Source organism: Acaromyces ingoldii, assembly GCF_003144295.1.
Source record: "Acaromyces ingoldii strain MCA 4198 unplaced genomic scaffold FA10scaffold_3, whole genome shotgun sequence".
Taxonomy (NCBI): domain Eukaryota; kingdom Fungi; phylum Basidiomycota; class Exobasidiomycetes; order Exobasidiales; family Cryptobasidiaceae; genus Acaromyces; species Acaromyces ingoldii.
Genome location: NW_020290249.1, coordinates 487,217 through 514,054, shown reverse-complemented (window position 1 = coordinate 514,054; position 26,838 = coordinate 487,217). Strand labels below are relative to the sequence as shown.

Genomic DNA, 26,838 nt, shown 5'->3' with positions numbered 1-26,838 from the left:
TTGGAAAGTGTGTGCAAGTAATCAATCATGAGGGAGAAAAAAAAAGGACCGGTCCACTCGGGCTCCTCTCGGCCGGATCTCGCTGGTCACAGTCAGCGAGCGGTAAGAATGACGATGGCGATGACGACAAAGAGTATGATTGCGGCAGGCGTAGAGTACAATGCAGATGTGGCGCTCTCAAGGAGCAGCATGTAAGAGTGTATACATGTGGCACATGGTCCTATATGCTCTCTGATCGCCCGTTCGAAAGACGGTCGCTGTGTGGATGTGGTTGCATCAGTGACGAACCTTGAAGCTTAAGAAGAAGCAAGAAGGCTCACCGGCATCGACGTTGAGCGGGCTGTCGGGCTCGGGTGCATCGAGTAACGCAACGACGGCCGTCAATGCTGACGAGAGCGTCCAGGCGGGTGACCATTGCGAGCTAAGGACGTCGAGGCAGATCTCTCCCGTCTGAGATCCCACGAGACTTGTCAGCTAGCTGGGAGACAGTCGGCAAAGCAACGGAGAGCTTACCTTCCACGAGACATTTGGATGCCATATTCTCGACACAAACTTCATCGAGGGCGGCTTGGTGGGGTAGGTGGTGGGCACGGTGATGGCTACGTCAAACAGCCCTCCTGCTCCGCAGCGGAACAAGGATCAGCGAGCCTGGAAGGAAATTGGCAACAGGAAAGGGCACCCACCTTCATAGGCCCCACCGACGGGCCCTCGCAGCGTGGCATCCCACTGCAGCAGGTCGCCAGCGTCTGCGTCCCGCGGCGCGAGCCTCAACACGTTCTCATCCCTCGTCGACGCTTTCGATCCCGATGAAGACGAGGCGGCCTGCTGCTGCTCCGTCTGGTACTCCTTCATGAGCCTCCGCAGCGTCGCCGCCGGCGCTTGGCCCTGAGTACTGGCCGCCATGTCCAGTCGAAGCCCTCTCCCTTTCTTTCTAATCTTGGCCTTTATTTGCCTGCGTCGCCGTCGCTCCAATCCTCTATTTCCTCGGGCGGTGGATGCGGGGAAGTAATTCGAGAGGGATGGATTGGACTTGAGCGCGCGTCATTCACTGCCTTTCTTTTTGGGTCACGTCGCAACTTTTCCTTATTTTCTGCCCCAAAGTCGATCTCACTGCTGCTGAACCCTTTATTTAGCATTCGTTACTGAGGAGCCTACCTCGCTCCTGTCCGCCGTCTTTACGAAATGAGACAAATAGCAAGGGGGAGTTGTTTGGAGTGAAAAGAGAGTGTGTACGAACAAGACAAGGAGGAGGAAAAAAAATGATACAGTTTCTTTCTTTCTTTGACAGTTGGGCGCACTCGCACTGCTGTGGTGGTGATGCTGGTGGTCGAAGAGACTCTAAGTCTTCGCATTGAAATTCCCTGCAACCTTTACTCTTCGTCTTCTTCTGCCTCATTCTCCCCGTCTTCGCCTTCGTCGTCTTCGTAGAATTTCCTCAGAGCCACCTCTGCCTCCTTATACTCGATCTTGACGCCCTCGAGCGTCGTCGTGAGCTTCTCCAAGGCCGCCTCAGCAGACAATTCCGTGATGCCGTCCTTGTCTGCTTTCTTGCCGTAGTGCTGCATGTACTCGCAGCTGTCCCGAACCTTGATTACGCCGACGGCCGCGCTGCTCCCCTTGAGAAAGTGCCCCAATGTCGACAGTTCCGGCAGGTCCTTTTTCGACCTGGAGCAGCATTTTCACTAATCTTAGCACTCCACAGCGTTGAGAAAGGGGGGATGGACACACTCACAGCGCTTGGTCCATCTTGGAAAAGGTGCTTTCGGCCTGATCGAAGTAGTTCCAGACAATTTCCTTGGAGAACTCTCGGTCGTCCTCGTCGTCCATCTCGAGGAGCTGGCCAAAAATGTCCATGTCGATGATCTCGGGCGACATGCTGTTCACGTCGCCTGGTGTCACCGTTGCCGCTGCTCGGTCTACGTCGGCCTGTGTTGTTCCCTTTGACTGGGTGATCGGAGATGGTGAGCCAAGGACAGCTTGAAAAGGAGAGTCTTTGGAGCAGGAAAACTCACGGCTTGCTCTTTGGCCGCCGCCGCAGCCTCAACGTCTGCCATGGTGCAGCAGACTGTCGATCAAACAATTTCGTGATACTCCCAGCGTCGAAGGAGAGATCGGAGGAGTGGAGCCCCAGCGCCCGTGTGGTGGAGTCAAGAAGAGGGCAAAAGGCGGAGCTGCTCCGTCTTTATTGAGAGAAAGAGAGAGAAAAAAGCGCAGGTCCGCGTCACCGTTCCGTTCCGTCTGTCGTTGCCTGCTGTCCCTCTCTCTCTCTTCTTGCCTCCGCCGGACAAAGGAAAGACACAGAAAAGGGCGATAAGCTTAACGAAGGTGGCGCGAGCCTAAAAAGAAAGATGGGTGGCGGGAGCTAGCGAAGTAGCGTCTCTTCTGCTGGACGAGCCAAAGGTCAGGTTTTAAAAAAAGAGGTCGAGGTGGTCGGTGGGAATCGACGTCATCAGCCCCTCCAATGTGGACGAACGTCGCGCGCCCTCGCCACAAGAATAATAATTGCACGTGGCAAAGTGCAAGCCAAGGGCAGGACTGTGACTTGCGACCGAGCTTATTTTCGTCGCCCTTGACTTGACCAACCAACAACCGCTGATGGACCAGATCAAGAAGGCGCTGGAGGGGAAGATCGTGAGCTTCTCTTTGTCATCTGCCTTATCTATGCAGGAGGATACTCACACTGTACACAGCCTTTCCAGGGACAGCGCTTGGCGGACCGCATCAACCAAGAGACTGTCGTCATGGGCGCGGTAAGCTTTCTCACTCCCCCCCCCCCCTCCTTGCCTCACCACGTCGCTGAGTCAATGCCCAACGCAGATCGTCGCCTGGCTTGTTGGCTACTTTGTTGACAGTCTTTACATCACCATGCTCATCTTTGGCGCTTCGGTTGTCGCTGCGCTCGTTGTGAGTAGTGTGGCCCCCCCCCCACACCCCAATCGCATCATTGAGCGTGCTGACAGTGGACACCGCTCCCCTAGGCCTGCGTCCCGCCGTGGCCCATGTACAGGAAATATCCCGTTGTCTGGCTGCCGAACCGTCCATCCAACGAGAAGGCGGCAAAGTCTCAGTGATACCACGAAAGCCATTTGCCATGTAATCGTATCTATATATCAGTCATCAATCACAGGTTCATACGAGTTGTGGAATGGTGTCATTAGACTGCAGAGAGAGTAGTGATTGTGTCAAAAGCAGTGATTTGTGTCCAGAACTAAAAGTCTATAGGTAGTAATTTATTCGCTCGGCTCCCCCTTGGGACGGTCCACGACATAGAAGCCCCTCTCTGTCCTCTTTGCCAGCCCAAGCAGCCTGTCCCGGTCCAGCGTCTCCTTCGAACCCTCCGCCGGCTGTCCTTCAGACAGCCTCTGGAAGCGCCCCTCGGGCCATATTCTCCCCACGCCCACATCGTTGCCCTTCTCCACCTCGATGGACCGGACGGCATCGACGAGTCCAATCATGGCTTCAAGGTCCCTCTTTGTTCGTTGCAGCCCCTCCTCGTCCGAGGGCATCTCCAACGCAGCAAGTCTGTGAAGCTTCGCAAGCTCCTCCTTTCCGATCTCTCGACCCTCTTTGACCTGATCCAAGAGCTCAACAACGGACCAGGTGGCCTCTTTGGGCATTCCCAGCTCCGTGTCCTCGACCGACAGTGCGCCCTCTCTCTCCTCCCGGCCTCTTCTCGTAGCAGACGTGCTGAAGCTGCGAGTCCCAGGCCTCGAAAACTGGTGCAAGAAAATGAAAAGGGATCGCCCCAGGTAAGCAAAGCTTGATCTGCAGGCCACCATCTTCTTTTGCCAGCTCACTCATTGACGCACCGAGCTCTCGTTGCGGTCGTTCCTCACCACTTCAACGTCAGGTTCGACCTCTGCCGGTTGCTCGGTCTCGACGGCCATCGGCGCACTTGCCTCGAGCTGAGCAGCCATTAGCGTCCTGAACCGGCTTCCCGGCCTATCGAGTTCGTCAAACGGACCCGATTCGACGATGCGGCCCTTGTCCAGAACAAGAATCTTGCCGGCAGACTTGATCGTGCTCAACCGATGGGCGACGATCCAGACGGTAATCTTGCCCTCCTGGATGATGCGCTCGATGGCCTGGTTGACGAGGAACTCCGAAGCGCTGTCAAGTGCGCTCGTCGCCTCGTCGAGCAGCAGCAGGCTCGGCTTCCTCACAAGTGCACGAGCAATGGCCACACGCTGTCGCTGACCACCACTGAGTTGCCTCGCACCAATGTTGGTATCGAGTCCGTTTGGCAGCTGTCTGACAAAGTCGAGGCAATTGGCCTGGCGGGCCGCCTCCTCGATCTCCTCCCGAGTCGCCTGCGGGTAGCCATAGGCGATATTCTCGGCAATGGTGCCGTCGAACAGGGTCGGGTCCTGCGTGACGACGCCGATCATCGATCGAAGCGCCTCGGGCTTGAATTCGCGAATGTCATGGCCACCGAGCGTCACGCTGCCGGCGTCTGGATCGTAGAAGCGCAGCATGAGGGCATGCACGCTCGACTTGCCCACACCACTTCCTCCCACCAGGGCCACGCTCTCGCCGGGCTTGAGGTGGATGTCGACACCGTCAAGGATTCGCTGGGAGGGGCGAGAGGGGTAGGCAAATTTGACACTGGTGAAGTCGATGTTGCCTTGGGAAGAGGGAGGAGCAATGCCGTGACCCAGTCGGATGGCCTCTGGCTCACGGTCCATGAGCTGGAAGACACGTGCGCCCGCACCGATGCCCCGCATGATCGATGCAAAGAACGACGTCAGGTTCGCAAGACCACCTCCCAGATAGGCCGTGTACTAAGAAGAGCCATTGTGTCAGTTCACGTGCAGATTTTGGGAAAAGGAGAGGGGTGGGAGCGTGCTCACCATGAGAAGCGAGGTCAGGTCACCGACAGTAATGGTACCCTTGGCAACGAGAGAGCCACCGTAGGTGAGGAGGGTGAGGATGGCACAGTTGCCCACGAAACCAGTGCCTGCATAGAAGAAGCCGGTGGCGTAGGCTTCCTTCGTCTGTAGGTCGACAATTGACTGCACTTTTCCCTTGAAGCGTTCGCTCTCTTCCTTTTGCGTGTTGTGTGCCGCAATAGTACGAAAGGCCGGTGGGCTGAGGCGCTCTTCGGCCGTCTTTGTCATGGCACCGACGGCGTCCTGCGTCCGATGGGTGAGGTCTCGGAGGTAGCGTCCGTAGAAGACAGCACCAATGGCAGCCGGTGGCACGACGGCCATCATGAGGAGCGTGAGCTGCGAAGAGATGTAGAACATGGCCGAGCCAGCAAAGAGAACCGTGACGCCTGCGCGAAGACCATCGCCAATGTCCGAGGTGATTGCCTCGCCGACGATGTTTGTATCGACACTGAGCCTGCTCACGACATCGCCCGCTCCCCTGTCGGCCCACTCCACCTCTTGCCTCAGCGCACTACTGTAGCTTGCCTCCCGCATCCGCTGAATCACACGCACGCCGGCCAATTCCAGCATGATGTTGCTTCCCGCCTTGCAGAACGCTCCCGTTGCAAAGATGGCGACGAGCAGGATGGCCACCGTACCGAGGCTGAGACCGTAGAGCTTCGGACCGCTGTCGCTGCCTTCTTTCTTCGCCTCAAAAGCCTGGGTGAAGAAATCAATGACCTTGCCAATAGCTAGTGGCACCGTCAAGGCAATGCTGGCGCTAATGACGAGGAACACCAAGGCGAGGAGGATCGTCCGCCGCTGCGTTGAGGCCAGCTCGATGAGTCTTCGCACATCCGGGAATGTCGGTGGTGGCGTGGCACCCTCTGCCGCCCCCTTTGACGCCGATTTCGATGCCTGTGCGAGGAGCTGGTCGCGCAGCCTCACAAGAAGCCCTGAAACGCCTTTGCTTGGCTCCTCCTTGACGCCTGCCGCCGCCTTTGCATCTGTCGACTGCGCGCGGACGATTTGGAGGATGTGAGAGGGGCGTGTCGACTCGAAGAAGAGCAAAGGTCTCGACAAGGAAGGCGAGAAGAAGTGCTGATTTGTCGGTGACCCTCGCACTTTTCGCGGCTCCTCGAGAAGAATGGACGAGGAGGAAAAGGGCCGGAGGAAAGAGGACAGTCCCTGACACTGGCTTCCTCGAGCTGCTAGTGATGACGACAGCCCCGTCGCGGCACGCACCGAAGCGGTGCGACCTGCAAAGACACCGACGAGCATCCCCAAGCCTGTTCCGGATCTATGGTCCTGCTTCGGTGACGGGCAGCGAAGGTTTCGGTGCAGGCGGGCGGAAAGCATTGGTCAGACCGAGCACGAATCTCGGCCGACGAACGCGTTGCGCCAATTTTGACTCCAAATGTGCAACGCGACTTTTTGAATTTTGGAAAGCGTGCCACTCTATCGAGGCAACCAACCAACACCAGCAGCTACAATCGGCAGCGCTCGGCTAGCAAGCGACTATGGTGAGTCAAGACTTCAACTCTTGCCTCAACACAAAGTTTGCTGATGATGTCTCGGAGCAGGAGCAAGAAGCACAAGCACGACCGGTGCGAGAACTGCTCGACGAGGCCAAGCGCGATCTTGCGTTCAAGCGTTGGGCCACTGCAGCCGATAAGTTTGGCGAGGTCCTCGAGCAGCTGTGAGTGCTCTTTCGCGATGATCATAGGACCTTATTCTTGAGTTCAATGGAAGCTGATGACACGATACAGTCGTGAAGAGCACGAGGAAGATGCACCCATCCTGGCCCCCGTCTTCCACAAGTACGGTCATGCGCTTCTGGAGCACGCCATCGCCACCTCGGGCGCATTGGGTGGTGGTGGTGGTGGGGGAGGCAAAGACGCGCCAATGCCGACACGACAAAACGGACCAAGCAAGACGGTAGCTTCGGCACGCGCAGACAATGCCTCTAGCGAAAAAGAAGGCGAAAAGGCCATCGCTGAAGGTGAATAAGGGAATCTCACGCTCTGGCTTGCCCCTGCTAAAACGATGGCTCAGCAGCATCGGGGTCAAAGGAGACAGCAGACCCGCGGTTCACATTCGGCGGGGATGCAGAGGACGAAGAAGACGAAGAAGAGCAGGGCGAGGGCCAAGAGGAAGAGGAAGAGGAAGATGACCTGGGCACGGCCTTCAGCGTCCTGGAGCTGGCTCGCGTAACCTATGAAAAGGTTCTTGCCGCCGGCGAGACGGCCTCGATCGCTACCGTCGAAGGCGAAACATGGCATGAGACTGACATCAAGGCCCAGCTGGCTGAGGTCTTGAACGACTTGGCAGACGTAGGTCTCGAGTCAGGTGAGCAACCCGGATTCGACTCGTCGAATGGCATATAGCAGCTTGCTCATCCCTTACCCCTCGTGCAGAGAACTTCCAGCAAGCCTCGTCAGACTACGAGACCTCGCTAGGCTTGCTCGGACCCCTCCTTCAACCACACTCTCGTAGGCTTGCTGACGCCTACCTCCGCCTCGGTCTTGCCCTCGAATTTCATCCGGAAGCCAGCCGCCGAAGCGAGGCAGAAAAGTATGTCCAAGGCGCCAAAAACACCCTTGTCAAGCGAGTCGAAGCACTTGAGGCTCGTCTCGGCCTCTTGCAGCGTGGAAAGCAGGGTGACGAAGAACTGGCAAAGGCTCAAGAGGCAGCCGCCGAGCTGAGGACGGAAAAGGCAGTCGCGGAGTCTGAAGAGAGGCTTCGGGAAGAGGGCGTGGTGAGAACAAACGGTAAGGGCAAGGCTAGGCTTGACGACGAAGCCCAACGCGTCGAGAAGGACGATGTGTTGCGCATGGACGAGGATCTCGTCAACAAGGAGCTCAAGGACGTGAAGGAAATGATGAACGAGCTGGACCTCAAGGTGAGTGTATTGCGAAGTTCAGGAGGGGATCGCCAACTAAACATCGCACCCCAACAGCTCGAGGAGTACAAAGCGGCACCGCCTGGCTCCTCCTCTCTCGATTCGGGCGCCGCTGGCCCCGGAGCAGGAGACAAGGCCGCGCTTCAAGAGGCCATCAATGAGGCTCTCTTGGGCGCAAGCACGAATGCCAACCCCATTTCCGGTGGATCGACTGCTGCGCACACCGGTCCTGTCAACGACTTGAGTGGCATGGTGAAGAAGAAGAAGAAGCCCGCCGACGAGAGCGTAGCAGGCGCACCATCGACCGAGAAGAGGAAAGCCGAAACAGAGGAGCAAGATGCAGGCTCAAAAAAGGCAAAGGCGGCAGAATAGAGTGCGGATATCTTGTACCCTTACATTCCTGGTGTCTTTCAGTGATGATGTGATCTTCTTCTGGCAATCTTCGAGTGAGGAGACTCGGCATCTTCAAGCGCTCCGGGTTTCCCAACGGTGTGAAGCTCGATGGATTGATCGCCCCGCTTTGTTGATCCTCTGGACTGAGCGCTCTGCCATGACGATCCTCTTGCAAGATTAGACAGAACTAGTCAGCTGGGATACGACAGTAGTATTCACCATGGAACGCGCCAAACGTCTAGTTCAATTTCCGACACGTGTTGAGCCTAAAAGAATGTAGAGGGGAACTGCATTTCGCTACTTTGTATTGGTCAGATCGAGATTCGAGAATAGGGAATACGTTTACAAGAATGGAAAATTCTTTTTGGGCGCCAAGAAGGCTCTGGTCTGGTGCCCCCTCGAACGACCCCCGCCTCGCGCCGTCTCACAACCCCTCTCTCAGTCACCATCGCCGCCCTCGATACCTACTGGTCCCCTTGCCATTCCGCCGCTCCGTCGCAGCATTTTCGCTCTTTTTCTCCTCTCCAGCATCGGACGCTCCTTTTTCCACTTCCGAACCCCGTTCCTTAACAAGAAGCGCCCCCCCCCCGCGCCTGCGCGTACACAGCCCTATCAATCGAAACCCAGCCGCGATAACATTGCATCACCATCACAACCACCACCAGCCATCACCACCATGAGGCTCACAGCAACCATTGCAGGGCTTCTTACCCTTTCCGCTACCTCTGCGCTGGCGCAGACAACCTCCACTACCGCCTCGGCGGCCGCGTCAACAAGCACGTCGACATCATTGATCCCAACTGGCATTTCTGCAATGTGCACACAATTCATGACAACCCTCAACGCCGATACGGGCATCCAAGCATGCACCTCGCCGCTGCTCCAGGCCACGTCGTTCTACGCAGACGCAAAAGCTAGTGCCAAGAACTCTACATCGAACCAGGACTCAAAGGATGCATTGACGCAGTCGCTCGACCAGCTTTGCAGCCCAACAGCGGGCTGCCAGGCGGACCTGATTCGCAAGTACCTGGCCGAATTCTGGGTCAAGTGCAGCCCAGAGATCAAGGCACAGAACAAGGGCGTTCAGGATGTCTACGACGTCCTCTATCTCATCAACCCTTTCCACGATGCAGTCTGCACCAAGGACGACAACAACAACTTTTGCGTGCTGTGAGTGATGACCCATCGGTTGGCGAGTGTGACGAGGATGGAGCTGACTGTGACGCTGCAGCAACATTGCTTCGGATGCTGCCAAGTCGAGGAAGCGGTCCGTGAGCGAGCACAGCAGCGCTCCTCAACCACAGCAACTTGACCGTCGCCAGACCACTACAGCCAACACGACGGGCGACGATGCATCCGACACGGCGACCAGCATCGACACGGACAGCCTGTCTTCCTCAAACATTGCCTTCCTCTTCCTCCAGCCAGATGCTGGCAAGGACGTGCTGTGCACATCCTGCAGCAAGAACATCTTGGCGTCGTACATCAAGTTTGAGACTTCGGTCCCCTACGCCATTGGCCTGACAAATTCCGACATTCTCAAGGGCCAGAGCGACTTGTACAAGAGCATGAAGACCACATGCGGCGACAGCTTCACTACCCAGATTAACCAGGTTGCCGGCACAACTGCCTTTGCCGCCGTCGGTGGCGCGCGACAAGCCTTTGGTGTCGAGGCGTGGTCGGCCATGGCTGCATTCATGGTGGCTGCCGGAGCACTGCTCGTCTAATTCGATGGCAACCAGGACACGTCACCAGCACCCGCACCCCTCTCTTTTCTCGCCAGCCTCTGCGAGGTCGTCTCTCTTTTTTTCTCTCTCTGCTTTTGTATCTGTTTACGGCTCCGCATTTACTCCTTGCGCGCAATGGGCCCCTCTCCTTCTTTCCCTCTTTGGTCTTTTCTCTTTTCGTGACATCTTTTTGATAATTGAAAGAAAGTGTACAAGAACATCTGGGTGTCGAGGAGGGAAGGAGCATGCGGTGTTCTGCTCAAAGCTTTCCCCAGTCGATGCCGCCGCCGGGGCCATACCGTTCCTGGAGCCAGTCGTTGGCCTTTTTGAAGTGGCCGTTTCCCAGGAATCCACGGTGAGCCGACAGCGGGGAGGGGTGGGCTGAGCGAAGGATGAGGACGTTTGGCGTTTTCTGTTGTGACCAGCCATGAGCTGCCGCAAGACAAAGGAACAGACACCGACAAGGTGCCCTGCACTCACATCTGTGATGCCTGCCTCGGCCAGGCTCTTTGCCGCCGGAAGACCCCAAGCCAAGAAGACGACGCCCTTTGTCCCGCCCTGCTCGTCGCTTGCCTTCTTGTCTTTTTGCGGCGGCGACTGCTGCTGCTGCTGCTGCTTGCTGAACATGCTCGCCAATTTGCTATTCTTGGCCGTGGCGCCCTTGGACGCCTCGTCTGCAATGATCTTGAGCACCGCCTTCGTAAATGGCTCCCAGCCCTTTCCGTGGTGCGAGGCAGCCTGACCGGCCTGGACGGTGAGGCAGGCGTTGAGCAGGAGCACGCCCTGCTTGGCCCAGCCGTCCAGGCAGCCGTGCTTGGGCTGCTGAAACTGGTCGCCGTACTCCGTGCTGAGCTCCTTGTAGATGTTCTTGAGACTTGCGGGAACTGCGACACCCTTTTGCACACTGAAGCTGTGCCCGCAGGCTTGCTTGGGGCCGTGGTATGGGTCCTGCCCCACGACGACGACCTTGACAGTGTGCAGGGGTGTCAGCCGAGACCAGCTATGGATCAGGTGCGCTTTGCATCGGCCGATGGCGCTCGTCAGTCTGGCGTTCAAGTGATTCTCCATGCCGGCATGAGCGCTCACCAGGTGGGTAGATGGTCTTGCCAGACGCTCGTTCGCCGGCCAGAAAGGTCTTGAGCTGTGATGCTAGGCTAGTCAGCCAGAAGGGAAAGAAGGAAGCGTCAGGGTTGCAGAGACGACGAGTATGACTACTGACCTGCTTGAAGTACGGCTTCTTCGTCTCGCCTTCCATGCGATCGAACCACTCCTTGTCCATCGTCTGCCGCTCGACCGCCTCGTCTCCGTGGCTCAGCGGGGACCTGGAGGCCTCCTCCTCCACTTCGGACGCAGCCTCGAGGAGCGCGTCGCCGTTGATCTGAGTGCCAAACGAAGAGGCCGACGATGTCTTTGTCGGGGCCCGCGCCAGTGTCCCTGCCGTGGAAGTCGCTTTACTTCGTGGTTGCGACTGCTGCGACTGAGAATTGGCAGGTGAAGAGCTGGCGGCTTCCTCGATCTCAGAGGCAGCCTCGATCAGGGCCTCATCGTCGAATCCATCGACGCCGTCGAGGACGCCATCTATGTCGTCAGGGCCAGTCACGGACGCTTCGCGAATCCTCTTGGCACTCGGCGATGGAGCAGAGGAGGCTTGGCTGACACTGGGCGAGAGGGGCCTCTTGGGCGCGGACGTCGACGCCATCCTGAGTGCAATCTGTGGAAGTCTGCTGTGGCTGTGTTAGACACTCTCTGTGTGACAGCACGCCAAAGGAAACTGACCTCCGTCCGATGAGACGAGGGAGCATGCAAAGACGGAGCAGGGGGGAGGTTGCTGGTTGGAGCTCACTTGCGCGGTGAGCTGAGCTTTCATTTCCTTCGCGTCGCGCGCCTCGTTACTGTTTTTCCTCTTTAGCCAACACCTCCACTTCCACACCTTCTTCTTGCTCCCCCGCTTGTCGCCGCCCTCATCTCACCGCGCACCTGACGAAAGATGGCCGCCTTGTTCCAAGGAATGCCGTCTATGCAGCCGCTACATACACTCCTGTGGGAGAATCTTCCCATGACGACGCCGTGGGAGCCCAAGCGAGACATGCCTGATCAGACAGGCCGAGTGAGTCCTACCCGTCAAGAGAAGATAAGGCTTTGTCTGACGAAGACGGCTGTAGGTCGCCATCGTGACAGGGGGTAACTCAGGCGTGGGCTACTACACGACGCTTGAGCTAATGCGAAAGGGCGCTCGCGTGTACATGGCTAGCAGAGACCCCGAGCGGGCTGCCAAGGCCATTGCCCAGCTTCGCGATGTGAAAGACGACGACGGAAATCTACTCAAGGGCGAGGTCAAGCTGCTGAGGTGCGATCTCTCCGATCTGGAGAGCGTCCGAAGCGCTGTCGACGAGTTCACGCAGCAAGAATCCCAGCTGCATCTCGTCTTTGCCAATGCCGGTATCATGTTCCCACCTTATGACCAGAAGACGGCGCAAGGCTACGAAATGCAGTTTGGCACTCATGTCCTTGGCCACCACGTCCTGATCCGGAATCTGCTTCCCGTTCTTCGCAAGACGGCTGCCATTCCAGGACAGCCGAAGGGCGCGATACGAGTGTGCCTGACAAGCAGTGCGGGTCACAACATGCACCAGCGCAAGGGCTTCGACAAGCACGACCCAGAGTGGGCCAAGCCTCTAGGTGTCATTGGCATTCGCCTTCCCGAACAATATCACCAAATCTTTCGCTACGGCCACAGCAAGGTGAGTATGAGAACACTACTGAAGCCTTGTCCTTACCCTCAACCTCTGTTGAACCTCTTTGTCCAGTTCTGCAACATTCTCCAGTCAAAAAAGTACGACCGAGAATTTGGCAACGACGGAATCGTCTTGTAAGTCCGGTCTTGTCTCCTCATTTGTCTCTCTTCTCTGGCTCAAAAAGACGGGGCTCGCACAAAATCAAAGCACGTCAGTCAATCCAGGCAACATGAAAACAGGCCTGCAACGGCACATGCATGGCCTTGGCATGACGGCCCTCTTCCTCAGCATTCAGCCCATATTATACCCCATCCAAAAGGGCTGCATCAACCAGCTCTACGCCACCACAGCGCCGGAGAACGCAAACCTGGGCGGAGCCTACTTTGGTCCCTGGGCCAAGTTGTCCAGGCCGGCCTTCAAAGCCCACGACGAAGGAGCCCAGGATAATCTCTATGAATGGCTCGAGGACCACTCCAAGGGTTTCGTCTAATTTCAATGTGAACAAGCGCGTGCCATTGCAAGTGGTCGTGCACGGTTGTGAAAACGTTTATTCCTGTTACTTCTTCGCTCGTGAAAGTGGAGGACGCCCGTGTCAGGTCCCCGCTCTGGTCCTTGTTCGGACCTTGTTGCACCCTAGCGTTGCTTCGCGCCCTCCTCACTCTGGATCACACCACATCATAGCAGAAGAGATGCGGTACGATATCACGATTCCCTCGCATGGCGAGACCCTGGCAGCGTGGGTCTATCCTGGGTCTACCAAGCCGGGACCTTGCATCATCCTGGCGCACGGTTTGGGCGCCGTGCGCGAGATGCGCCTCGATGCGTTCGCCGAGCGCTTCCAGCAGGAGGGCTACACCTGCCTCGTCTTTGACTACCGATGCAGCGGCTCCTCGTCTGGAAAGCCACGCGGCCTCGTCGACTTTGCACGCCAGCAAGAGGACTGGGACGCGGTGCTGGACCATGTCAAGTCGCCCTCGATGGCGGACGTCATCGACCCGACCAAGCTGGCCATCTTTGGCACCAGCTTCGGCGGCGGCCACGTCATTCAGGTCGCTGCAAGGCACCCTGAGCTCAAGGCGGTCATCAGCCAGTGCCCCTTCACCTCGGGCCTGTCCAGCAGCTTCACCACGGGTGTCTGGCCGTTGCCCAAGCTCCTCTGGCTCAGCTTGAGAGACGCTCTCTTTGGCACGGACGATGCGCCCGTCAGGGTGCCCCTCGTGGGCAAGCCTGGCGACGGTGAGTCGAAATTGTCCAAATTCTGCCTGAACGACTCTGACGAAATGGCATTACGTCACCCACAGCGGCACTCATGAACGCGCCCGACGTCGAGCCCGGCTACAAGGCCCTGATCCCCCCCGGCCTGACCTTTCTCGAAGAGATCCCGGCCCGCTTCATCCTCAAGCTGCCCCTCCTCCGTCCCGGCTCGTACGCCTCGTCGGTCAGCTCGCCGATCCTCTTTGCCATCTGCGGAAGGGACTCGGTCGCGCCACCCGGTCCCTCGCTCTCGTATGCAAAGTCGGCAAAGAAGGGCGTGGTAAAGCACTACGACGATATGGGCCACTTTGACATCTACACTGGCAAGGACTTTGATCGTGCTACAAAGGACTACGTGGCCTTTCTCGCAGAGAACCTGCCCGTGCCCAAAGCCAAGCTGTAGGAAGTGGCTTGTTGGTCAATTTTAGTTATCCCTATGTATGCGTGACGATAATCTATTTGCGAAAGGACCATGATGCCTGGATAGCCAGGTATAGAGTGCGGCTCTTCACGGTCTTTTTGCTTGTTGGAAGGCCCAAAGCCAGAACAAAGTCATTGGTGACAGTGCATATTCTCGCCCGTCTGTTGTTTCTGTACCCACAGTGACCCTCCGAAACAAACCTTCTGCGCCAAGATACAGTCGTCGCAATTACTATCGCTTCCTTTATATCGCGATTAGAGAGGTTGTTCGAAAAGCTGCAGGAGGGCAAAGCAGAGCTCAAGGAGCTCAACATCGTTTCAATGCGCCAACTACTAGTGTCTCCAACAAAATCCAGTCACTCGCTTTATTGACCATGTGTCACGGCGACGGGCCCAGGTCTTCAGAGTCATTTCCCTAGCTTTCGCAAACAAAGCGTCGCTTGTGAGCAATCCCATTGGTAGGAACAGCCATGATGGTAATCAAGGGCTTGTTCACGCCGCCACGCTAGAGCCAAGACTGGATTCATCGCGGAAGCAGGCACAAAGAAGCCCCGACTCCGTGCCGCTTCCGTAAGCCAAGGGCCTCGGAATCCCATCCCCGCCCCCAACGTAACCCATCTTGTCCTTGGCCTTTGTCGTGTGACCCAAAGGTGAGCCAGAGGTCGGACCCGTCGGAATTTCAGCTTGCTGTATCCGCCCTAGCCGCCAAGCGTCGTGACGACGCCCATCGAGAGACCGCGTCATCTTGAAGCGCCGCTCAAAGTTGGACGCGGAGCAACACCGCCGCCATTCTTTCTCTTCCTCTTCGCTTTCGCACTTGCTGTTTAGTCCCATGTGACAGCTTCACCGTGTCGTCGATAGACACTGAGCTGAAGAGAAGGGCGAGGAAGCGTGCCAAGGCGACGACAAGGGCTACGGAGATTATGTGCCGGGTACTGAGAGGTATATAATGGGGGCCTTCTTCCACCTCCCACTCCCCTCTCTCACCAAGGCCCACCTCTTTCCACGCCAAGTCAAACAGTGTAGTCGCTCCCCCCTTCCAGATCCCACAGTGATCCATCTCACCATGTCGTTGTTCTTCCGCAACACCAAAGCCCTCCTGCTTGTCCTCGTGGGCATCTTCGTCCTGCTCGCCACCTCGCATGCTTCCAATCTTAGGGCCGCAAGCCTCTATGAGTGCTACGTCGGCCCTGCGAAGACGGAACGCTGCTGCGGCTACATCAAGAAGAAAAGTTTGGATTCGTACAGTTGCGGCGGCGGCTGCAGTCTTAAGAAGAAAATGTGCTCGAACAAAGAGATGACGAAGTACGCAGACTGCAGCGAGCTCGAATACAAGCCCAAGGATATACAACCAAATCAGCGCCAGGCCTGGACTTGTTCCCAAGGCGATGCGATCTTCCCGTGCTGCGGAACCCCAAGCGGTGAGTGCAAGCTGCTCCAAGCCATCGTGTACCATAGTGTCTTTTGACGGGCGAGCGCTGATCCATTTTGCAAAGAGGCACTGGGAAACGCGCAATACACATGCACCGTCGACAAATGTGCGGACACATGCTCACATGGTACTCCACAGTGCTAATCAGTGCATGCGAGCGTCGGGCCGCCTTCAGACAATCTGAAGGAGGGACGGCACAACGACGTGCCTCCGCAAGATCGGCAACTCTTCGCCTCCGTTTCGCCTCCTCTTGACCTTACTTTCCCCAAACACCTTCTAGAATACGAACACACCGCTGTCATCAGATAACATTTCTTTACCCATCACCACAAATTCACACAGTTGTCTTTCTAGGATGACATCCCCCTTTAAGCTTTCTCTGAGTCCGACAGAGCACGACTGCCGTCTTGAAACGTCTCAGACATCTGGCAGACCCCGTCCTCAAAAATAATTACTGTCCATGGGCTCGTCTGTCCCCCCAAAGTCGCTCTCACCGTGGGAAAGCCCCTATTCTTGCTCGAAAGAGAGAAACAATAATCTCACAGAAGGGCCTCTCCAGTCCGCCGTAAAACGCAAGCACACAGCCCAGTCAAGACTCAAGAGTCGATGTATAAGTCGCCTGACATTGCGAAAGAGAAAAAAAAAGGGTGAAGAATTGTCCTAGGAAGAGAGAGAAGAATTATCACAAAATATACAGAGTTTCGATAGGCCTATACATCTACATCCATAATCTTGCGGCCGCCAGCGCCTTTTGGACCAGGAGCAACGTCTTCCTTGTTCAGGAGGTCGGCAATCTTGGGCAGAATCCTCTGCGACTCGAGCTTGGGTGTGCTCGCCATGGGAGCCTCCTCAATCTCGTCCACTTCCTCCTCCTCGTCGTCGTCGCGCACGGACTGGGCCCGTGTAGGGGTCCTGTTCTCGTCAACCATCGTCGAGTCATCATGGTGCAGCCGGAGGGGCGGGAGCCGGTGTTCGCGATGCACTGTTCTTCGCTCGGGAAAGTTGAGGGCGATGAGGAGGTCGACAATGATGCGAGCGTGGCTCTGTCGGACTGCCTCGGGAACGTCTGGGGTCGGCGACGAGGAGACGCTCCTTCCGACTTTGATGGCTGCTACATCCTCCGTGATGCCATCCATGCTCGAAGTGCTCTCCTGTCGAAGGGTTGGATACAGCCTGGGGCTCCGTCCTTCGCTCTCGACGTTTGTCGGCGGTGGTGGGCTGGCCGATGAGCTTCTACTTCGGCTTGAGCTTGTGTGGCGATATGAAGTGGCATAGCCCTCGTTTCGCCGTGGAAGAGGCTTGCTGGAGAGAATCGAGCTGATTGACGAAGCATTGCCTCGCTCGATGCCAGAGAGCGCAGGCAACCGCCTAGAGATGCTGCCGGTGGTGACACGAGGATAGAGAGGACCTCGTGAAGAAGAAGACGAAGAGGATGAAGATTCGACCTCCATCTCGTCATCCGATTCGGTGTCCTTGAGCGGGGCCGACGACAGCACCGGCTGTGCACGGTCGGTAGACAGGGGAGCGGCCCGAGTCAAAGGCTCGACATGACGGTAAAGGTTGCTGCCCACATCCCTGGGTGCCAGTTGAGGCACCATGGCAGGTCCTCGCGATGGACGAATGTTGTCAAAGGAGTGGTGTGGCTGCTGACGGTGAGGCAGCTGTGCAATGGGGCGCTCCGGGTGCGCATTCATGTCGACAGGGTAGTTGAGCAGGTTCTCGTCGAAACCGGCAATCTGGCTCAGGCCGGCCTGGTGGAGAAGGTGAGCAAAGTCAAAGTTGCCAGCAGGCACCGTCGACTCGTGCTCCTGCTGCTGCGGGGCAGCATCAGGCCGGGCGGCACCTGCTCCGACCTGGAGCAGGAACGCATTGAGCTCGGCCAGGTCTGTCTGCTTGAATGCCTCGGGAAGCGAGAGCCTCTGGTCTACCGGGCCAGTGTGAGCTGGCATGTTGTTGCTACCACTGCTGTTGCTGTTGCCGTTGTTGGCCGACTCAACGGACGAAAAGAGGGCCTGGAGCGAGGCATCATCGATGCCGTTGGCAAAGGTGTGCTCGAGCCTCTGCGCCATGTTTGGATCGTAGGTGGGCGCGACTCGCTTACGGCGGACGTCTTCCCAAAAGGCAGTCTGCGCATCGGCATCGTAACCTCGCTTCGCTCCAGCAACCGAAGAGCCATTTGCCAGGTAGCCGTACGAATTTGGATCGTCGTGGGCCTTTGGCCGCTCGCTCTGCATCGACAGGTACGAGTTGGACCTGTCACCGCTATGCTGCTGCTGCATCGACGACGGCATGTTGGAGTAGACAGACGGGCTGCTGCCGGCGGCGGGGGTGCCAAGGTGAGATGACATGGGCGAGAGCGAAGGTGCTGACGAAGTGTCGTGGACGTAGCTTGGCGTGGCATCGCGAGGCCGGAAGCCAGTATTGGCAGGATTAGCGTAGCCCTGGGACGTATAGAGCGATGAGGGGTAGTTCGATCGAGAGGGCGGCGTGAGGTTAGGGTAGCCGGAAGCCGTGGGGTAGAGCCGTGAGGAAGGGGTAGGTGGGGGGTGAGAGGGGGCACCACCACCGCTGTTGAACGGATACTGGAATTGAGGAGGTGGTTGCGCATGCTGCGACCGTGGGCTGGCGGCTTGGGCGGCGGCGAGGTGGTAATTGTTGTAGGTGTGGGCGTCGGGGATCGCTGCAGCAGGAGCCTGGCCGTAGGGCGATGGCGTCGACGCAGCCAACTGAAACTTCATCTGACGCTGCTGCTGATGCTGCTCAGTGTGGATGCGCTCGTGCTTCTTGAGATCCTGGGGCCGCTTGAACTGCTTCCCACACGACTCGCATGCATGAGGCTTCAGTGGCGTATGGACTGTGATAATTGAATTGAAGTCAGCACTCGACAGTAATTGAGCTGCAGTCACGACTGCGATGAGAGGTCGGTCGAGACTCACCTCTCAAGTGACTGGTGATGTGGTCACGCTTGGCACAGGAGACATCGCAGCCCTCCCACTTGCAGGTGAGGCAGAGGTTGTTGGTCGACTTGCGCCCGACGTGAGCATTGCAGAGGTGGTGGTAGAGGTCCTCGGGGTCTTCGAATGGCTGGTCGCAGCCCTGCCAGCGACAGGCAATCAGCTTCGTCTCTTCGCCGCCGTGGTTCGACGATGAGGACGAAACAGTGGTGGCGTGGGTCCCCGCGGGCGACGCATAGCTTCCAGGCGACGCGCCCTGCGACGACAGCGACGGCGAGCCAGTCTCGCTCTTCATTGGTGGGTTTCTTGCTTCGCCGCCAGGAACAGTAGGTAAGGTTTTGCTGGTGGCAGTGGCAGGCGTCTTCGCGGTTGCTTTGATGGTCGTGATGGCAGTGGTGATGGTGATGAGCCAAAGAGGAGCACGACGATTAGAGAGGGAAGGGGGGGAGCAAGTGCGAGAGAGATTGCCGTTTCGACGGGCCTTTTTGCCAGACGGCGAATGATGCGTCGCCAAGACCTCGACTCTTGGCAAAGAGGAAGGCCAAGGCCACGTACAAGATCTTATTCTTTATTACAACTATTGCCCATCCACGATATTGCGTCTCACAATTTTTCACATACAAGTCTCAAGCCGGCTATAAGACAAAAAGCGAGAGGCACGTGTCGTCCAAGACACTGCCTTAGTGCCCCATGGCGTGGCTCCGGAATTGTAAAAGCCACTTTACGTATGTATTCCACAGCGCCAATTTAGAGGGGCAATCTCCAGTGCCAAGAGCCAAGAATGGGCCGTCGATTAGCAGTCGATGCCAAGACCTCTGACGTCTTGGCTCGCCACGTCTACGGTGTCCAGCTCGTCTTGGCTGGCCTGTGACCGTTATTCAGTCAAGTCAAAAGTGTCAGATAATAACTAGCACCATTCCAGTTCGTAGAGGAGGATAGACACAGGGCGAGCGATGACGATGTTCGAGAGAGATAGAGAAAGGGGGAGAGAGAGAGGGGGGAGAAGGAGAGAGAGAGAAAAGCAGCGGCGAGAGACAATAGAGCGACGTCATGTTCAGCGGTGGAAAAGACTACTCTTCTTCTTCCCTTCCTCTGGCACCACCTTGACATGAGGGTGGTCGGGTTTCTCACCCTTGCCCTCGCTTTTGAGGTGGGCACATGTCTGAATCGACTTGAGCCACTCGTCGCCTGTGTCGTCATCGTCTTCGAATTCGGCATGCGAGAGGTGGTTGAGGTCTGCCCCCGAAGAGAGCGACATGGTGACTCCCCCTGAGGCTGCAGACTGCGTCGGCAGCGTGTTGAGGGCCTCTGAACTGTTGGAGCGCGACATAACGGGCGTGCGCGTCAGCGGCGAGTCTGTGTCGCTGAAGCGTCTTCCTCGGAGCAAGTCGCCCAGGGTGCACCGGAGTGATGGCTCAATGGCCATCATGCGACTCAGGGCAGATCTCGTCTCGCGGGGAAGCAGCCTGAAGATGCTGTCGGCCGCGCCCGACGTGAAAGTCGTCTGGGAGGAGATTGAGTCGCTCCGAGATGGCTTGGGTCGAATCTCTTCAGACGGCAGCAGTGTCGAAGTTTGCCTCTCGGGCGAGCGAGCTCCGCTGGGGGGCCCGCTCGACGGATCCCTCCGCCCGTCGCTGTCGTCTTCGTGGTCCGACACGACGGGCGACTGAGTGCCGCGCTGAGGCGTGAGATAACCGGCCTCCTTTGCCGTGGGAATGTTGATGTCATCGGGGCTGGTCGTCTGCGTGATGACGCCGCCCGGTGGGGAGCTCGTCGAAGAAAAGGATCCCACGCCACTGTCAGAGGTCTCGGATCGCCCCGGGGGTGCGCAGAGCTCTGGGTGCGAGTTGACATAGAGCCTAAAGGAAGGGTCCGTCTTCATGTCGGGCAGCTTCCAGGGGAAGCGACGGAGGATCATGCAGAGGAAGATGATGGCGCATGACCACACATCGGTCAGCCGTGGGTCGTACGTCTGCTGGGACAGCACCTCGGGGGCCAGGTAAGGGTCCGACCCCACGACGCCGGTAGCGACGACCTTGGACTTGCCGGGCGAGTGGAAGACGGTAGCCGTGCCAAAGTCGATGAGCTTGACAATGTTGCCCGTGTTCATGACGCAGTTGTCCAGCTTCAGATCTCGGTGGGCCAGGCCCATCGAATGCAAGTAGTCGACGCCGTCGACAATTTGCCGAAAGACGCAGTAGATTTCCTGGCGGCACATCTTGCCGCTCATGACGACGCTGAACAGATCGTAGGGCGCGTACTCCATGACCTCGTAGTAGTGGCCGTGGTCCGAGATGATGTCGAGTGTCTCGATAATGTTGATGTGATGGAGCGTCGAGCCGATGCAAAACTCGGCTGTGACCTTTTTGATGTACTCCTTTTCCGATTCGCCCGCTCTTCGCTGTCGAAACTCCTTTACGGCAAATGTCGTGTGGTCCTTGGACCGCTTGATCAGTCGCACAGTGCCCCCGGCGCCCGAACCGAGCACCTTGCCCCACTTTCCGTACTTTTTCGCCAGATGAGCGTGCTCTTCGCCCAGCGGCGGCGAGTCGTGACCCCGTCGCGACTTTGTACTGCCGCCAGGCGTTGCATGACCTGAGCGTGACGAAGAATCGTCGCTGCTGTGGTGTCCAATGTGGTTGTGAAGGAAACGGCGAAGGTCGACGAGGGGGTTGTGCGACTCCTTGCGCTTGGGTTTGTGTAGGGAGGCCGACTTCTCCTCCACGGGTGTCGTCGCACCACCAACACTGACACCATCTGTCGCGGGGCTCTGCGCACCTTCGCCAATCTGCGCTTCGCTGGGCCTCCGAGCGCCGAGCTTGGGGAAGATGAACTGGCTCGGGGTTGAGGAGCCGCTGTCGCTGGCCAGGTCTACACCGCGCGCACTTGCCAGGCCGGTGGCACCAGGACCGACGCCCTGATTGGAGCTGTAAGCCTGTCCAATGCGGCCCATGCTATTGATGGGAGGTCCCCCACTCGAAGATGGCCGTTCCGAGGGAGCGGGCATCGCCAGGCCGCGTCCTGCGCTTCCTCCTACATTAGTCATGCGCGCCGCATGCGCCGCATGACTCGCACCACCCAGACTCTCTGCGTTGGCGAGCTCTGCGCCGCCGCCAGGGATGTCGCGCGCTCCCTTGGCCGTCAGAGGAGAGGCTGCGACGGCAGTCGTCACATTGGAGTTGCTGTGCTGCGGGGTGAGCACCTCATATCCTGGTGCCTCTTGGTTCTCTCGCAGTCGCATCCGCCCGGCCTTTGTCGACAGCTCCACAGCAGACGTGTCCTCGCCATCGTGCGAATGGTCGAGGATAGGGTCCATCGGTCTTGACGAGAGCATCGTTGCGAGTTTCGAACGTGTCTCCTCTCTCGGTGGAGGTTCTCTCGAATATATCTCTTGCCTGCAAGCAACTGGTCAGAGCCTATCTGGGCGGCCTGATGTCGCCTCCAAGAACCGTCGTCGGGTTCGAGAGGGCAAAGGGTGGAAAACTTTGCGCGTCCGCTCGACTGGCCTTGACGGACCTGAAAAAGTCGAACAACGCCAGGGCTATGTATGCGCGCACGAGCCGAAGCGGCGTTTGGGCGCGACTTGCCGGTTGGCGCGACGTCGGAAAGTGGGTCGCACTCAGATGCGCCAGACTTCCAATTTCTTGTTTCCCTTATCGTCGCCTGTGACGCCTCTCTCGCTCCCTGCCTTGAGAATTGATCGAGAGAGAGGGAGAGAGGGAGGAGAAAGATTGGAGGAAACGAGGAAGAAGAGTGGCAGTCAGCAAGGATGCGAAATTTCAGTGGCCGAACAGGCCGACGCCGCGCGTGTGCTCTCTCTGGGTGGGTCCGCGGGTTTTTTAAGCCAAGACACCACGTGTTCAGATTGACCAGCTGACGTCCGCATTCAGACTACACTGAGGTTCACCGAATGTGTCTACCACGCCATCATTTTATTGCTCATAGAATCTCTTATTTCAGAAAGACAGGTACTTTGAAGCGATTTCGAGGACCCTGTGTCTGTCACCAATGGCACTCCACAGCTTCCAGTCCAGCTTGGCATAGAGATCGCGCTCGAGCTGGCGGGCCTTGTTGAGCTCGACGACGGTCTCAGCGGTGCCTGCGCCCAGCTCCTTGATGAGCTTTCGTGTCGCTTGCAGCGCCGTTCCGTAGCGCTCGTGAATGATGGCCCACCGTGAATACACGCTCGCAAAATCTTTGTCGGAAGCGTCGACGAGCTTCCTGTATCGCTCAAACGTCTCTTCAAAGTCCTTGGTCGACTTTTCCTCTTCCTTGGCCAGGAGCGCACGCGTGCGACGATTGAGGGCCGTCACAAGAGCCTTCTTCCGTTCTTCCATCTTGCGAGCTTCTTCCTTCTGCTCTGGTGTCTGCTCCGAGGCAGGAAGCCGCTTGGAGCCGAGGGAGATGAGGATGCGGTTCTCATCGACGTCGGCATGTTTTAGGACAGCGTCGGCGGCGGCGAGCACCTGGGCGGAATCCTCCTTGTCGTCTGCCTTCAATGACTCGAGACGGGCCACGAGCACACCCAAGTCGTTGGGATACTCTTTGACGAGATTGTCCAGGAAGCTCTTCTTGTCGGACTCAGCCACCTTGCCAACCAGGCCCGTGAGGAGCTCTGCAACCGTTGGGTCCGGCTTCTTGCCTTCTTCCGTGGGCGCCTTCTTGGGCGCAGGTGGAACGAGATAGCGGAGAGTCGTCTTTCCTTCTGCCGCGAAGGACAGCGTCCCAAGAAGAAGATCACCAGGCTGCGCCTCCTTAGGCAGTGCCTCGCCTTCCAGGTTCGTGTCCATGCACAGCACCTTTCTCTCGCCAGGGTGCAGCTTGACCTGGCCTTGATCCTTGTAAGGCTTTCCAGGCCCGAACTGGTCGACAATGTCCGGGTACAGACTGACGCTCTCGACGGGCTTGCTCAGCTTCTGATCCACGCGCAGGGTCATGTTCTTGAGCTTCTCTAGCGCTGCAACACTCTGCTGCAGAAGCTGAACCTGAAGCGTGTAGGAGCCCTTTGGAAGCTTTTCGATTTTCTTCGGATAGACGTCGCCAAACTGGACACGTTTCTTGTTGATGTCGTACAGCTGCGTCAGCATCGGAACGTCGCTGTCGTAGAGGTGGTCACTGAGGGGAAGCGAGAAGGAGAGATTGTTGGCTTCCTCTTTGAGGTCGATTGGATACGTCATGATGAGCTCCGCCGTGTTGTTGCCAGACGGCAGGCGGTCGCGAGCGGAAAGCAAGGGTACAATTTCGCTCGAAGTTGGGCGGACATAGATCCTGCGCTGATCAAACGTGACCGATGGTTTCAGGTCCTCGATGCGCAAGTTGGAGATGCACTCGAGGCGGACGATGCCGTCGCCGCCCACGATTGTGAGCTCGTCCCGACCGGTAAGAAGGTGTGAGACGGTGATGCCGTGAAATTCGACATCGACATCGAGATCGAAGCCGGCAGCATTGGTGAAGAACTGCGAAAGGACAAGTTCCATCGTCATGCCCGCCTTAACCGTCATCTTCTTGGTCACCGGCTCGTTCTCGTTCATGGCCATGACATAGGCCCCCTCAACGTTGCCCAGCCGCTGCTGGGGCTCGAGCTGCACCGCATGGACCCAGCATCGAACTGAGGTGCCCGGGATCTCATGTTTTGAGGTTCGGAAGCGGAGCTCGGCCCATGTCGCACCCTCTGGTACGTGGATGAAGCGACGGTCGACAGTTCCCGTGGCCAGACGAACACCCTTGAAGTTGACCGTGGGGCCTTGAGGAACCAAGGGCTTGGCCACCGTGACTGGGACGTCGAAGAGTTTGCGACCAGGCGTGTTGGAGTCGTATCCCTCAATCAGGGCGTTGTGCAGGCCTGGCGAGAGCTGTGTGGCATCGACACGGGCTTCAAACGTCCGCCCATTGCCGCCGAGGAAGAGGTAGTCAGGAATCTTGACCCACGGCTCCGTCGCAATGAGTGTAACGGGCAGCTGAAGATCGTAGGCCCTTTCTGGCTCGCCAAATGGCTTGTAGGTCGGCTTGACAGTGACGCTGTACTGGTTCACCTTCTGGGTAAAGTTCTTTTCGCGTATGTAGATGCCCCTCTGGTCTGTAGGCTTTCCCGGCAGCTTGCCCGCCGGCGTCACGGCAACCCGAAATTCTGCGTCTGTTGTGCGGAGTCAGCAGGCGACTCAGTGAGACCGAGCGTGAGAACATACCTTGATCTGGCCTGTCTCGATGCTCGACGAGGTAGTCCCAAGCCTTGTCGACCTGGATGAATGGCACGCCGAGATCGTCGGACACGTCTTTTGCCGTGGCACGAATGGCCTTGTAGACCCTGGCAGCGGTGATGGGAATGCCCTCCTTCTTCATGCCCGACAGGAGTAGAGCGATGCTGCCGCAAGCATTCGGCGAAGACATCGAAGTGCCGTTGGCGAGCATCGTGGCGGAAAGGCAGTAGCGTGGGATCGACGTGATAGCAGCTCCAGGCGCATATACGTCGACGCCCTTTGCGCCATCGACCGTTGGACCGCGGGAGCACCAGGTCGTAGCCGACGAAGGCACGTTCTTTTCCACGAGTGCGTACTCAGCCTGCTGCATGGCGCCGGCATCGACGTACGCGCCGATGCTCAAGATGCCCGACGTTGTGCCACCGGGTTGACCGACTGTGGTGAGAGCAGGGCCGGCGTTGCCGGCACTCGAAATAAAGAGAATGTCTCTCTGACGAATGACAAAGTCCCTCAAAATCTGGGCAAATAGGCCCTTGTTCTCAACACCAAAGGCACCGGCTTCGCCAAAGGACATGTTGGCAATGTCACACTTTGTCGCCACGAGAGCCTGGGCTGCTCGCAAGAGGGCCTGCTGCGTCTCCATCGACTTGACGCGAGTGTCGCCAATTTTGAGGCTGACAATTTCGCAGCCACGCGCGACGCCATTCTGTTCTTCATCATCAGTGCGATGAGAGCCGACGATGCCAGCGACGTGTGTGCCGTGCGAACCAGACACGACGACGAGGGACAGTCCAATGGCTTTGCCCTTGGGTGCCTCAATGGCCTGTTGCAAGTCTGTATCGTCGGTGAGAATGTTGACCGAGTAGGTGAGCATGTCGGCCTCGCCAAATTCGGCGTGCTGTTTCTCGAAGCGAAAATCTGTCAGCGCAAGTGACTTTGTCATGTCCAGGGTGGAGTCCTTGAGGAGCTTGAGCTGGTCATGAGGAAGCCCCTGGGACGGGTCGTGGAAGGTGCCCTCTGCGCCACCAACAACGGCACGGTAGTGGGTGCCGTCGTGGAAGACGACCGTCTCGATGATGGGTCCTGGGTCCTTGTAGTTGGTGGCCAGGTCCTTGAGCACGGCGAGCTTGTTCTTGAGCTCTTCCTTGCGCTGCGCTCTGGCCGCCTTTGCAGCTTCAATTTTTTCGCCTTCGAGGTGCTCATCGGCTGCCTGCTCGAGCGCCGAGAGCTCCTTCTGAACCTGGCCAACGAGCCGGCCGTGCTCGACGTCAAATTCCCTTTTTCTCTCTACCTTTCTCCTGCTGACCAGATCGTCCGGCCAGAGTGCATAGGCAGGCCGCGCCCCGAGCAGCCAAGAGCCAGTTGGATTCTTGAGCTGTGCCGACAGAACCAGGGTGCGGCCGGTTGTGGGCGATACGACCTTGATGCCGCTCGAGTCCGTCGAGACAGGCTTGACTTCAGCCAGGGCAATATCGCCCGAGCCGGTGCAGTCGATGACGTCGACCATCTTGCCACGGCCGCTCAGCCCAATCGCCGCAGGGTCGACGCCTGTGTCTAGAATGCCCACCCGCACATTACGGCCGTCGCACTCTGGGTACTTCTTGAGAAATGACAGGGCCTGTGTCGTCTCCTTTGGTAGCAGCCCATTTGTGGGAAAGGGCGCCGAGGGCGGCACCGACCTCGCAGGCGTCATGTCCGTAGTCAAAGGATCGATTTGGCGCCGCGCCGATGTGTGCGAGAATCGCCAGAGATGGGGCGTTGGGGATTGTCGAAGAGCGATTGAAGCAGGTCGCGCAAGTGTCTGTTGACACATCAGCAATTATGAACAAAGGCGTCAGTCCGTTGCACATACCTTGAGAGCGCGAGCGCTGATGAGCATGGATTCAAGGCCAGCCCCTGCGACGAAGAAGATGCAGAGAGCCAGACTGCAGGGTACCCTTCACGCGTCCTAATTGT

At 57.7% G+C, this 26,838-nt stretch overlaps 14 protein-coding genes across 14 annotated transcripts; 5 read left to right on the top strand and 9 right to left on the bottom strand.

Moving 5' to 3' along the window:
• Positions 1–116: 116 nt before the first annotated feature.
• Positions 117–960, bottom strand: FA10DRAFT_240482 (putative ubiquitin-conjugating enzyme E2). Its single transcript, XM_025519212.1, has 4 exons — positions 684–960; positions 514–617; positions 321–450; positions 117–257 (listed from the first exon to the last, which is right to left on the bottom strand). The coding sequence occupies exons 1-4, from the start codon at positions 901–903 to the stop codon at positions 178–180; spliced, it is 534 nt and encodes a 177-aa protein (XP_025377165.1). The 5' UTR covers positions 904–960; the 3' UTR covers positions 117–177.
• Positions 961–1,132: 172 nt separating this feature from the next.
• On the bottom strand, positions 1,133–2,344 carry FA10DRAFT_266493 (histidine-phosphotransfer domain, HPT domain-containing protein). The gene is made up of 3 exons (XM_025521513.1): positions 2,013–2,344; positions 1,733–1,944; positions 1,133–1,665 (listed from the first exon to the last, which is right to left on the bottom strand). The coding sequence occupies exons 1-3, from the start codon at positions 2,052–2,054 to the stop codon at positions 1,371–1,373; spliced, it is 549 nt and encodes a 182-aa protein (XP_025377164.1). The 5' UTR covers positions 2,055–2,344; the 3' UTR covers positions 1,133–1,370.
• Positions 2,345–2,595: 251 nt separating this feature from the next.
• Positions 2,596–3,071, top strand: FA10DRAFT_285679 (microsomal signal peptidase 12 kDa subunit; the record flags this gene model as incomplete). The annotated part of the gene is made up of 4 exons (XM_025524018.1): positions 2,596–2,631; positions 2,700–2,750; positions 2,818–2,904; positions 2,979–3,071. The coding sequence occupies 4 exons, from the start codon at positions 2,596–2,598 to the stop codon at positions 3,069–3,071; spliced, it is 267 nt and encodes an 88-aa protein (XP_025377163.1).
• Positions 3,072–3,126: 55 nt separating this feature from the next.
• Positions 3,127–3,716, bottom strand: FA10DRAFT_266492 (hypothetical protein). Its single transcript, XM_025521512.1, has one exon. The coding sequence runs from the start codon at positions 3,615–3,617 to the stop codon at positions 3,231–3,233; it is 387 nt and encodes a 128-aa protein (XP_025377162.1). The 5' UTR covers positions 3,618–3,716; the 3' UTR covers positions 3,127–3,230.
• On the bottom strand, positions 3,607–6,193 carry FA10DRAFT_266491 (P-loop containing nucleoside triphosphate hydrolase protein). Its single transcript, XM_025521511.1, has 3 exons — positions 4,851–6,193; positions 3,798–4,781; positions 3,607–3,716 (listed from the first exon to the last, which is right to left on the bottom strand). Exons 1-2 carry the CDS (start codon positions 6,147–6,149, stop codon positions 3,798–3,800), a joined length of 2,283 nt encoding a protein of 760 aa, XP_025377161.1. The 5' UTR covers positions 6,150–6,193; the 3' UTR covers positions 3,607–3,716.
• A 132-nt stretch (positions 6,194–6,325) lies between these two features.
• Positions 6,326–8,215, top strand: FA10DRAFT_301258 (hypothetical protein). The gene is made up of 6 exons (XM_025524957.1): positions 6,326–6,391; positions 6,452–6,567; positions 6,638–6,870; positions 6,927–7,217; positions 7,286–7,770; positions 7,828–8,215. The coding sequence occupies exons 1-6, from the start codon at positions 6,389–6,391 to the stop codon at positions 8,140–8,142; spliced, it is 1,443 nt and encodes a 480-aa protein (XP_025377160.1). The 5' UTR covers positions 6,326–6,388; the 3' UTR covers positions 8,143–8,215.
• A 411-nt stretch (positions 8,216–8,626) lies between these two features.
• FA10DRAFT_266489 (hypothetical protein) lies at positions 8,627–10,108 on the top strand. Its single transcript, XM_025521510.1, has 2 exons — positions 8,627–9,333; positions 9,395–10,108. The coding sequence occupies exons 1-2, from the start codon at positions 8,840–8,842 to the stop codon at positions 9,888–9,890; spliced, it is 990 nt and encodes a 329-aa protein (XP_025377159.1). The 5' UTR covers positions 8,627–8,839; the 3' UTR covers positions 9,891–10,108.
• Positions 10,062–11,704, bottom strand: FA10DRAFT_266488 (uracil-DNA glycosylase). The gene is made up of 5 exons (XM_025521509.1): positions 11,667–11,704; positions 11,110–11,611; positions 10,977–11,031; positions 10,371–10,906; positions 10,062–10,302 (listed from the first exon to the last, which is right to left on the bottom strand). Exons 2-5 carry the CDS (start codon positions 11,587–11,589, stop codon positions 10,150–10,152), a joined length of 1,224 nt encoding a protein of 407 aa, XP_025377158.1. The 5' UTR covers positions 11,590–11,611; positions 11,667–11,704; the 3' UTR covers positions 10,062–10,149.
• Positions 11,705–11,877: 173 nt separating this feature from the next.
• On the top strand, positions 11,878–13,115 carry FA10DRAFT_285674 (NAD(P)-binding protein; the record flags this gene model as incomplete). The annotated part of the gene is made up of 4 exons (XM_025524017.1): positions 11,878–11,997; positions 12,053–12,631; positions 12,698–12,759; positions 12,833–13,115. The coding sequence occupies 4 exons, from the start codon at positions 11,878–11,880 to the stop codon at positions 13,113–13,115; spliced, it is 1,044 nt and encodes a 347-aa protein (XP_025377157.1).
• Positions 13,116–13,314: 199 nt separating this feature from the next.
• On the top strand, positions 13,315–14,282 carry FA10DRAFT_285673 (peptidase S15; the record flags this gene model as incomplete). The annotated part of the gene is made up of 2 exons (XM_025524016.1): positions 13,315–13,861; positions 13,927–14,282. The coding sequence occupies 2 exons, from the start codon at positions 13,315–13,317 to the stop codon at positions 14,280–14,282; spliced, it is 903 nt and encodes a 300-aa protein (XP_025377156.1).
• Positions 14,283–15,228: 946 nt separating this feature from the next.
• Positions 15,229–15,767, bottom strand: FA10DRAFT_293609 (hypothetical protein; the record flags this gene model as incomplete). Its single annotated transcript, XM_025524428.1, has 1 exon — positions 15,229–15,767. A coding segment is annotated over exon 1 (527 nt), but the record flags the coding sequence as incomplete, so codon positions are not given.
• A 568-nt stretch (positions 15,768–16,335) lies between these two features.
• On the bottom strand, positions 16,336–19,105 carry FA10DRAFT_251188 (hypothetical protein). The gene is made up of 2 exons (XM_025519598.1): positions 18,668–19,105; positions 16,336–18,585 (listed from the first exon to the last, which is right to left on the bottom strand). The coding sequence occupies exons 1-2, from the start codon at positions 18,978–18,980 to the stop codon at positions 16,442–16,444; spliced, it is 2,457 nt and encodes an 818-aa protein (XP_025377154.1). The 5' UTR covers positions 18,981–19,105; the 3' UTR covers positions 16,336–16,441.
• A 403-nt stretch (positions 19,106–19,508) lies between these two features.
• Positions 19,509–22,439, bottom strand: FA10DRAFT_266485 (Pkinase-domain-containing protein). Its single transcript, XM_025521508.1, has one exon. It carries the CDS (start codon positions 22,017–22,019, stop codon positions 19,740–19,742), a length of 2,280 nt encoding a protein of 759 aa, XP_025377153.1. The 5' UTR covers positions 22,020–22,439; the 3' UTR covers positions 19,509–19,739.
• Positions 22,440–22,585: 146 nt separating this feature from the next.
• On the bottom strand, positions 22,586–26,796 carry FA10DRAFT_251183 (subtilisin-like protein). The gene is made up of 3 exons (XM_025519597.1): positions 26,735–26,796; positions 24,871–26,683; positions 22,586–24,818 (listed from the first exon to the last, which is right to left on the bottom strand). Exons 1-3 carry the CDS (start codon positions 26,759–26,761, stop codon positions 22,642–22,644), a joined length of 4,017 nt encoding a protein of 1,338 aa, XP_025377152.1. The 5' UTR covers positions 26,762–26,796; the 3' UTR covers positions 22,586–22,641.
• Between the last annotated feature and the right edge of the window lie 42 nt (positions 26,797–26,838).